Here is a 10,496-nt window from a genome sequence, read left to right as displayed (position 1 = left end):
CTACTACTTCTTCTTCTCTCTCTCTCTCTCTCTCTCTCTCTCTCTCTCTCCTATATTCCAATAGCTGTCCTCTCTATTTTAATAATATCTCTTTACTTACAGAGTGCAAGCTCGCTTACTCCAGCCTATAAAGACAGATCCAGTCCGTCCAGAATTCCATTCTGCTACTGTCAGATGGGAGTTAAATAAGGGATTGGGTAATCCTGGGTAAGATGTTTAAAGAGTTTCATCTATGTTGTTTACTTTAGTTTCATTAGGAGTTGCGAGTAGATTACATCTTCAAGTACCTTGTTTTCCACTCTTGTATCCTTTTTGAGTGCTTGTTCCATTTTAACCTTTTAATTGCACCAAGAAAATTTTCTTTTCTTATAATTCCTCTTTCTTTGTATTTCAGCTTTGTTGCTGAGAGTACTGGCTTCCAGAGAAGCAGTCGGATTTTAAGTATGAAGTCTGCTAATGCGTTGTTGGAGTTGCCAGCAACAGGCAGTCTAATGCCAGCTGGGACTTCTGTTTCAGCTATCATTATTTCTGATATAAGTAATGCTGCTATTAGTAAAAATTCCTCATCCCCCTGTCCAGCTTCTCATATAGAAAGATATAAAACACAAGAAACATTCATAGCTGAGTCTCACGATACTGGGGTTAGAGTAGCTGTTCTTACTGTGAGTGATACTGTTGCATCCGGGGCTGGGCCGGATAGGAGGTATGATACCTACTCATCGTAACATACTTAGCATATGTATAAATATATATCAAATCCATATGATCAATATATATTGGGACAAGACCTCATTTTAAGTGACCTGGGCATGTAACTCAAAGTACCTGGTGATACTGCTTTCGGAGTCATTTTCTAAAAAGGCTAGGTTGCTAGTGCTCCAGAAAAATTGTCAAGGAACAGCTTTTCATGGCTCATACCTGCTTGAATTTGCTGGAAACATGTAGGGTTTTTAATTATTTTTTCTACTGTGTGTGTGTATTTTATTTTTTAATTCGAGTAGAAACATATTTTCTACTCTTTGCATTCTCAAAAAATAAAAAAATAAAAAGGATTTTCTACTCTTTGTTGGTTATTTATAATCGGGTTTTCTTAAAGAACAATTTGCAGGTTCTTTATAATCAAAATCAGATAAGTAGTGGTCACAAATTACTTTATCGTATTCTGTTTCCTACCAAACATGAGGGTTTGTTTTCCTTTTTTGTTTTTCTGGTGAAAAATGTGGTCATTGGCCTAAAGTTTGTCTTTGTTTCCCTATGTAGAATTGATCTCAATACGTTTTTGCCTTGAGAAGATCTATAGCCAAACTTGAGCATCTAGATGATCGTTCTTTATTGTGTGTTTTTAACTATCTTTTAAAATCACTTCTATGATGCAAAAGAAGAAAAAAAGAAGAAGCAAAGGTGATATTACTCCTTGTCTAAGGGGAACATGAGATGTGCTATATGCTTTGTGACAATGATATAGATCCTTCACTTTAATGTCAGATAATATAGCATTGGATTTGGTGCCAGTTGGGAAGTCTAATCAAACTCATGCATCTTGATACATCTTTTTGAATGTTTGTTTCAAGAAGGTCACTTAGTAGATGCAAAAGAAACAAGACAAAGTTGATATACTCCTGATCAAAGTGGAGCAAGAGATGTATTAGTGCTTTGCAACATATGGGCCCTTCTTTTTAAAGTGTTCCAGTGTCTACAAAATCTTGTGTTGTACAACAAGTCCTCTGTTTTAATGTATATCAGACACCTATGATCCCATACATAGAGTAGTAGGATTGAAGTGTCTGAGAAAGAAAATTATCATGTGAACAAGGAGATGTAGGTGTTTTCCTTAGTCAGCAAAAGTTTCAGATTTTCAGCTATAAGTTAGCGCATCATTATGGGAATTTATGTATTGTAAGTTAATAATCCACATGGTGTACTTTTCTTCTTTTCTATATGCCTTCTACATTCATGTATTATTTTTAACCTTTCTCCACTTGCAGTGGTCCAAGGGCAGTTTCTGTTGTGACTTCTTGTTCAGAAAGGTTGGGAGGAGCCAAGGTTGTTTCAACAGCTGTGGTACCAGATGATGTAAGCAAAATTAAGGATGTTCTGCAGAGATGGAGTGATAGTGAGAATATGGATCTCATCCTCACCCTTGGTCATTTTCTCGAATTTTAGCATGCTATTAATTTCTTTGTGAATTTGGTAGACTAGACCCTTCCAAGTGCCATTTTCTTGAATTTCTTTCTTCATTTGTAGGTGGCACTGGATTTACCCCACGAGATGTAACCCCAGAAGCAACTAAAGAGTTGATTGAGAAAGAAACACCTGGTCTTCTTTTTGTCATGATGCAAGAGAGTTTAAAGGTTAAGCTTAATGCATAATGTTGTTAGTTTTTAGTTTTAACAATGTATCGCAAATTTAACCATCTTAAGTAGGTCTGCAAAAATACTAAGGAGGTTGATTAGTCTAAAGTATATTTACTGTTGAATTTGTAAAATGATTGCATGACGGTTTTTTTTTTTTTTGAATTTATTTTAGCCCAAAGACTTATCTGCATAACTCTGACAAAAGGAGTTTCTACACCTGGTCACTATAACTCTGACAAGAGGAGTTTCTAATATAATCTTTGATTGCTGCAGCATCTTCCATACATGCCTCCAGCCTTCTTAATTAGCTGTATTATTGTATAATCACCTATATTTGGATCAACCTGTAGGGTCTGTTTAGTTTAAACTCAGTTTTTCCCTTATTTGAAAACAGGTCACACCATTTGCTATGCTTTCTCGCGCTGCAGCAGGAATAAGAGGGTCAACTTTGGTAAGGCCACAATCTCAATTTCATTCAGAATATTTCATATTAGGATTTGACCGATTTGTGGAGCAGTGATTGCTGATCACTTAATTTTAACGTGCTCTATCATATTCCTAAAATCATGGAATCCAATTTTAAGAGGAACAATGTTCGTAAGTGAAGGATATTGTCACTATGCAAAGTAGTTGGTTGGGCACTAATTGAAAAGTAAATAGCTAATGTTGTTTCTTCATTCATCCCCTTAGAACACAGAAAACTGAAGCTCTAGAGGGGTCTTTCAGCAAATAATAGTGATGAATTGATATATACGGGGAGGGGTTCATGTAAAAGTTGGTGATACTTTTCTTATTCATGTTCCATGGATGTGGTATTATGAAATCTGAACAATCTATCTTTATTACTGAAGAGATCTGACTATTATGGAACATTGCATACAATAGCTAATATGTCTGCTTTGTTCTTTGCTATATAATCGAAGATCATCAACATGCCGGGGAATCCAAATGCGGTTGCTGAGTGCATGGAGGCTTTGTTGCCTGCCCTCAAGCATGGACTAAAGCAGATAAAGGGGGATAAGAGAGAAAAACATCCTCGACATGTGCCTCATGCGCAAGCTGCGTCCATGGATACGTGGGAGCAAAGTTATAAGTTGGCTTCTGGTAGTGGTAAAGACTCCTCTGGTTGTTCTTGTTGCCATTAAACCGGAAGATTAAAAGTCATACATATAATCTTGTGTATTGTTACTGTACATCTTAATTTATATAAAGTGCTTATAGTTTCTAGTTTCTACAATCATAAACCAAGAGCACAACCCCTGACCAACCATAGCACTGATGTTCTCGGGCTACAATGATATTTTAGTGCTGTTATACAGTCGTGTAACCAACATTAAGAGTAACTAGTACCGCCCTGCCAAATGTGTCCCAAAACAAGTAGGACGAAACCTTGCCTCCAAAATCTGGAGTCCTGAAGTTTTTGAAGATGGGGGGAACTTGTGAGTGATCTTATACTCCCTAATGGTGGTTGGAGTTTACCTCTGAGCTACTCCTTTTAGCCAAGATGAAGCTGAAGCTAGCGCCGTCTAATATTCCACTTGGAGACGGAAAAAATGAGGATGGCCTCTCGGATGGTTCTTTGAAAGAAAATGGCAAATATTCAGTTGGATGAGCAAGAGTGAAAGAGGAGGGCTAGTCAATTGATGGGAGCTATTGCTCACCCAATTTGGGTCGTTTCTCACCTTTAGCAACTGCACTTTTGGGACTGAAAGCCAGCATTCGTTTTGCTCTTGAAGCTAGTATCCTTCCTCTAGAGATCGAAGTTGACAGCAAAGTAGCTCGTCTATTGAATTCTGTTGATCTTTATCGGTCTGATCAAGACCTCTCATGCATGCTTGCCGTACCGATAAGGTTATTTTTCAACCTTGATGAGAATGCAACAACGTAGCACATAATTTTTATATGAAAATACTATTGAAGTCGATTCAATCCGAGATACTCACATGTAACTTTTATTCTCATCAATGAACAGTTGCATATTTAACAAGAAAAAATGAATATATTTCGATTCAGCGACCACCATACTTCTTTATCGAATCAGTGTACTTGATATAATTGATATACGGACTACGATGTATGGATGTAATGTATATTCTCTAACAGTGATATGACAGTAAAACTTGTTTTTTAAACTTAATTTATTCGTCCACGGTTCAATAACTTATGTAACATGCGTGAGTTATTTAATTAATTTGAAAAAAAAAGTTAGACCCGCTAGCCATATCATGGGTTAAGGGAATTTCGGGTCGGTTAACAGGTATATGTGGAAGAAGATTGGGAATAAGTTTACATAGCTTGCGAGGGTTTGGGACTTTGGGGTTTAGATGTTACCTTGTCTCACATAACCCACCTCCGAAATGCTTTGATTTCAATCCGATTCAACATTCAATTTCTTGGGGCGCGTCTTCACTCCATAAAACAGCAGCAACAGAACTCTCCTCTCCTCTCTCCATATATCTCGCTCTTCAATCTTCATTTCAGGTCTTCTTCTCAGATTTTTTTTTTTCCAGTCACCGTAGTATTTTTTTTGAGAATCTAGTATTCTATTTGAATGTAGATATAGGAAACCAGGACAGTGTTAGGGTATAGGGTTTTTGAATTTCTGGCATTATCAGTTGTTATGCGGCTGGTTTTTGTAGAGTTGTTATTTTCTGCTAATAGATTAAAGATTTGGGCAAATGAAATCATTGAACTCTTACTTCAAATGCATCGATTCTGATTAATTTGTATCGAATTCGAAGTTTACAAGATTCATTTATGGTTTTAGGATTACTTTACTGGAGCTATGCAGAATTTGCACCGTCTTCTATCTCGTCTTTCCTCAACTTCAATCTCCCCCAGCACGAGTGCAGCAAAGGTTTTGAGGGAGAAGTGCAAAGTCGGTTTGGAAAGCAATGGTATTGAAGTTTGTAAGCTTATCAGCTCCCGATTTTTTTCTTTCCAATCAGGTGGTGATGGCCAAAATGAGGGTGGAGATGGGTGGGATAAACCTTCTGCTGGAACGTTTGGCGATAATGCATCAGATAATTTGGGGTGGGATAACACATCCTCATGGTCTCTTGGACTGACCAAGGAGCATTTTGATGGGGAGGTGGTTGGGCGGAGAGTAAGCGGAGATGAGAATCCTCAGTCTGCCATCATCAATAGTTTGCAAGAGATTGAGGATAGAATAAAGGAATTGGAGGCAGAGAACCGGAAGAGTAAAAAATTTGTTGATGGATGGGGAGACAGATTGAAGGAGATAAGTGTGCTGATGAAGCAAGTGCGTGAACCTGGTGCAAGAGGGTCTTATCTCAAGGACTCGGAGAAGGCTGAGATGTATCAACTGCACAAGGAAAACCCTGATGTTTACACTATTGAGCGCCTCGCGAAGGATTATAGGATTATGAGACAAAGAGTGCATGCCATTCTTTGGCTAAAGGAGCTTCAGGAGGAAGAGGAGAAGAAGCGTGGTCGTCCATTAGATGATTCTGTTGAGCTCCTGCTTGACACCTATCCTGAGTAAGATACAATATGGGAGCATTATTGTTTGTTTTTATTTTCATATATTAATGGTCTCTATAAGAGAAATACTTTTTTTCTATCTCAAGCATCTGCAGACTTCATGTTTTTCGGCATAGGTTTGCTCATTCATATCATTTATGAGGCTAACACTTTTCCTCATTCAGATTTTTCAGTTCCCATGACCGTGAATTTCATGTTGCATCACTTCCCTACAAACCTGACTTCAAGGTCATGCCCGAGGGTTGGGATGGTACCACCAGAGATTTGGATGAAGTCCACTACGAGATCTCCAAGAAGGAAGATGAGATGCTGTATCAAGAATTTGTCCAGAGGTTGAACTTCAACAAAATGAAAGTAAGTTATATAATCCTGACTTTGAATTAGAAAATAAAGTGAAACCAAAACATTAATGGGGGTAGACAAGTAAGTGTGTGCTATCAGAGAATACAACTGTTTTAGGTGTTGCTGTCCTAGTGGTAAATATTATTAGCTTTCCTACTCTATCTGTATGTTTTAAAATGTTATGATGTGCGAGGTTGGATGACTAAAGGCTACATTGGGATTATGCGACCATGACCTGTACGACCTCTTCACTGAAAAACAAAAATACTGCGGTGTTTATTGAGATGGATAAGGTGTCGGAGTTGAACTGTAGGACTTAGACTTTAGTGTATTCGATAACAATTTTATTAGTTTTGAAAGTTGTGGTGTTTAGTCTTTTTAACTGGAAAAAGAAAAAGGTTGGAGGTGAGCTCAACACAATCCTTCCTACTATGACACACACAAATGTTTTTTTTTTTTTTTAAAGGTCATTGTCTGCTCATGCCAGGCATGAGTATGAAATGGGCTTTTGTCAAGCATGATTTATTTGTTATTTTAATATCCAAGAATATGCAACTGGCCAAATTCAGTTCATGATCTAAGAGTTTGTGGTTCATTATTTCAAATTTTCTTTTTATTTGATGATATACAGTACCTTGTACATTCACTTGATAAATTAATCAAGCAATAGTACTCAATTGTTAGAACTAATATTGCTAATTTTTACCTTAGTTATTAAGTTTATTAAATAGTGAAATATAACCAAGTCATTTAATTTTCTATCAACCATAGAAAGTTAGGGAGAGGAAAGCCTACATGGGCTATGAAAGCACAGCACAACTCAATCAAGGCATAACATAAACAATGTGTAGTTGTACGTGCACCATTTGGAATACCCAGCACCGTACAAGACATGCTTGGGATAACTTAAATAGGTGATGTTGGCAGAAAAGGCTGGAACGTCTGATAGTGCAGAAGAAGAGTATGGTTATGCAGATGAGGGTTGAGAGCATGAGGTCCAGTTAATGTGTGAAAAATGAGATTCAGAAGTTGTAAGATCCTCATGGATTTATATATAATGCATCTGCCTGGTAAATGAAATTCAGTGATAATGTATAGTATGACAGACGCTTTGGACAGCTCGATGGCTAAGCAATAATGCATGTTTGTATTAGATACTGAAGATGGAGGTGACACTGATGTAGGCTGGCAGATTTCTGTCATATCTAATTGGCTGGCAGATTTGAATATTTCCTATGGCTTTGTATGTGGTTCCACCATTTGATTCATAGGAGGGGAAATTTGTTGGGTGGATATTAGTTACCAAGTGAGTTTGGGGTGACATATGGGACAATGAGATGTTTTTTTCTCTTTTCTAGTCTGCCCTTGCATTGCATATCAATTAATTGATTGCGATTTTCTGTTACCATCTATTTAACAATTGGATTATCTGATTTCACTTTTGTAGATGAGAGGAGAGGTTTTCCGCCACAAGTATAGTCGTCGTCGTTCTGCAGATGGGTGGAATTTTACTGTGGAGAAAATGGGACCCAAAGGAAAGCGTGGAGGTGGTGGTGGCTGGAAGTTTGTCAGTCTGCCAGATGGTTCTAGCCGACCACTGAATGAAAAGGAGAAAATGTATGTCAAGCGAGAAACTCCACGCCATCGACGCAAGATCCTTCCATGATGACAAAGTCTGTTATTTAGTAGATGTTTACAGTGGAGAAAATTTTGTAGTTCATGCAAACCTGATGTGGTCTTAAGGTGGTTCAGTGGCGATAATAGCATCATGGTTACCGCCATTGTTAATTGTATAACTTTCTTTCAGAACCATTTTAACCACTGTTTCTTTTGCTTAGGATTATGGTTGAGCTAAGCACTAAGCTCTTATTTTTCCATCTCGAAAGACACGGTCTGTGGATTTTAGCTAATAATGTATTGGGATCATCAATTCTAGCTACATAGCCTGCTTGAATTTCAACTCGAGCCTTATGTGTTGCACCAGTCTGTAGCTAGCTACTCCAAACCAAAAAATCTGGAGCTAGCTAGTCCTCCTTCCAAAATGTAAGGACGGAGAATCCACATCTCAGTTCACTGATGTGCTCGCCATTTAAAATCGCTCTGCTTGCTTGTGTTCATTTTTCTTGGTCCAACATGTTGAGATCTCAAAATTTTGACACAGAAAAATTTCTCTGTTTTATCCAGCATACAAGTGTTTTAGGCATCATTTCCGTGCTCTGATGTCTTTCAAAAAATTTTCATGTACCGTAAAAGATGGTAATTACATGGTATCTGGCTATGGAAAATTCCCAGTATGAATATGATACCAAAATACCCAATTAGATATTCTTTACTCTTTAGCCTCATTCACTTACCAAAATACAATATGATGAGGCAATAATGATTCGAACTGGTGAAGAGCTCTCTTGTGGGAGGCACGCTATCACCAATTGTCACTTAAAAATTCATCCTCATAGGAGTAAGAAATTACATTATCAATGAAACCCAAGATGCATGAGAAAAACAACAGCAGAGCTGACTGTAGGTCTTGCCTTCTTGGAATGCAGCTCTGCGCGCTAGCAGTGAGTAGAATCTATTAATTCTTGGCTTTCTCAGAGCAGCAACGGCTTGTATTGGTTCCTTCCTAGCATTCCCAAGTACTTTGGGACAAGACATAACGTACAGTAGAGTACGTGAACTAAAAGAATGTAGAGCCCTTATGCTTTAGTTAGTTCTATTGGTATATGTTTTAGTTGACATTCCTACAGGCCGGATGTGAAGCGGACCGTCCGCACTCGGCTTAAAGTGCGGACGTCCGTCCGTTCTCCATCCTCCGGCGCCGGCGAAGGCGTGCCTCCACCCCAGAAGACTCCAGCAGCGTCCCCGACCACTTTCCCTCCCCGGCGAGTCTATTCTTTTCCGGTTTTCCGGCGAGATAACCCAAAACTTCAAACAAAGTCAATCTCGTCGGAAACTGGAAAAAAACGGACTCGCCAGGGAGGGGAAGTGGTCGGGGACGCTGCTGGAGTCTTCTGGGGTGGAGGCGCGCCGTCGCCAGCGCCGGAGGATGGAGAACGGACGAACGTCCGCACTTTAAGCAGAGTGCTGACGTCCGCTCTACATCCTCTCTGGACATTCCTATATCAAAACAAATTGGACCTTATTGTTATATATCTCTTTGTTGAAAGAAATATTATTGCAGGTGATACTAGTCCTTTTTGGTGCGTGTGAATCATGACGACATAGTCCTAACTTAGTTAGGATTTGTATTATTAATATATGATTTTCTGATGATTCATCTAATTGGGTATATTGATGTTAATTGATTTGGTGATTCTTGAAAGGTAAGAAGTCTAGTACGTTTGGTGTATTAGCTGTGAAAGGAAATGATCCTAATATGATTAGGAATCATGTGATTAAGTGTTTGGGTCAATATAAATTGATTATATGATTGATATTATCTTATTGATTTTATTTTGATCTCATTGATATTATTGTTGTCTTTGTATGGTAATAGGAGAAAGATCTTACCTATTGAAAACCAATCTGATTAAAGACGTGAGTAAAGAGTAGAAGTTCTTCATCTATAAAAGAAGACGCAACAACTATTTAGAAGACTACCTTTTGCATGTATTATTTGGAGACTATCTTTGCACGCATAGCGTTTGAGAGATAGTAATTTCCGCTGCAAAACTTTGTAAGGTCACAAGTTCAACTGTTCCGTATTGAGTTGAACTTGTTGTTTATGTGATTGAAGGATCAAGGACGTGGTCAGTTCCTTGAAGATTGAAGAAGAAGAAGATTACTTGAAGAAGAAGAGTGCTTCAAACATATTTGCTAGGGTTCTAGAGATAGTAGCTGTGGTCAGTGCTACAAAGTTTATAATTGACTCGTTCTTTTCATAGTGAATTTTCTTTTCAATAAGGGCTTTCAAGAGTTAAAGCTCTGACAGTGTTTTTCTTCAAATTGAGGTTTTATTAGGTAAACAAACTGTTGTATTCTTTATTTTCGTTTTTGTCCAGCACGACGAGGATTGAAACAGATACCCAGAAAACGTCCATCCTAATATAACACTGATAAGTAGATTGTCGCACAACCCACCAGCACGTACTCCTTCCTAATTTATTTACTGATAATGGAACAACTCCCCCAACTGTAGAGCTCAATGTAATGCAAAGACCTCTTGCATTTGGCAACTGCTCTTACTTCTGCCCGGCCACAGAAACTATATTGCAGAGTTAACCAAAATCTATGGCAGCTACGTAAACGTCCACTATCACGAAGTAGATTCTGTGGCCTCCTCGGAACTTGTCTTTA

The 10,496-nt window shown here is 38.3% G+C and overlaps 2 protein-coding genes across 2 annotated transcripts in view; both read left to right on the top strand.

The window, feature by feature from the left end:
* LOC101310284 (molybdopterin biosynthesis protein CNX1-like) overlaps positions 1 to 3,593 on the top strand; it is a 7,963-nt gene extending 4,370 nt beyond the window's left edge. The window contains exons 8-13 of the mRNA XM_004291486.1: positions 103 to 207; positions 395 to 703; positions 1,986 to 2,143; positions 2,245 to 2,351; positions 2,749 to 2,805; positions 3,278 to 3,593. Of these exons, the coding sequence (XP_004291534.1) occupies positions 103 to 207; positions 395 to 703; positions 1,986 to 2,143; positions 2,245 to 2,351; positions 2,749 to 2,805; positions 3,278 to 3,499 (958 nt within the window). The 3' untranslated portion in view covers positions 3,500 to 3,593. The remainder of the gene's footprint in view (positions 1 to 102; positions 208 to 394; positions 704 to 1,985; positions 2,144 to 2,244; positions 2,352 to 2,748; positions 2,806 to 3,277) is intronic.
* Positions 3,594 to 4,686: 1,093 nt separating this feature from the next.
* LOC101309992 lies at positions 4,687 to 7,884 on the top strand. The gene is made up of 4 exons (XM_004291485.1): positions 4,687 to 4,835; positions 5,122 to 5,855; positions 6,023 to 6,212; positions 7,648 to 7,884. The coding sequence occupies exons 2-4, from the start codon at positions 5,140 to 5,142 to the stop codon at positions 7,864 to 7,866; spliced, it is 1,125 nt and encodes a 374-aa protein (XP_004291533.1). The 5' UTR covers positions 4,687 to 4,835; positions 5,122 to 5,139; the 3' UTR covers positions 7,867 to 7,884.
* Positions 7,885 to 10,496: the final 2,612 nt, after the last annotated feature.

This window comes from Fragaria vesca, linkage group LG2 (assembly GCF_000184155.1).
Source record: "Fragaria vesca subsp. vesca linkage group LG2, FraVesHawaii_1.0, whole genome shotgun sequence".
In the NCBI taxonomy this organism is placed as follows: Eukaryota; Viridiplantae; Streptophyta; class Magnoliopsida; order Rosales; family Rosaceae; genus Fragaria; species Fragaria vesca.
The sequence above is the reverse complement of the archived record's forward strand: the minus strand, read 5'-3'. Positions and strand labels throughout refer to the sequence as shown.

Bases quoted from the DNA above. Each gene is read 5' to 3' on its own strand.
- LOC101309992 (XM_004291485.1), top strand. From the start codon at position 5,140: ATGCAGAATTTGCACCGTCTTCTATCTCGTCTTTCCTCAACTTCAATC. The intron at 5,856-6,022 runs GTAAGATACAAT...TTCCTCATTCAG, and splicing joins CTGCTTGACACCTATCCTGA to ATTTTTCAGTTCCCATGACC. The intron at 6,213-7,647 runs GTAAGTTATATA...TCACTTTTGTAG, and splicing joins TGAACTTCAACAAAATGAAA to ATGAGAGGAGAGGTTTTCCG.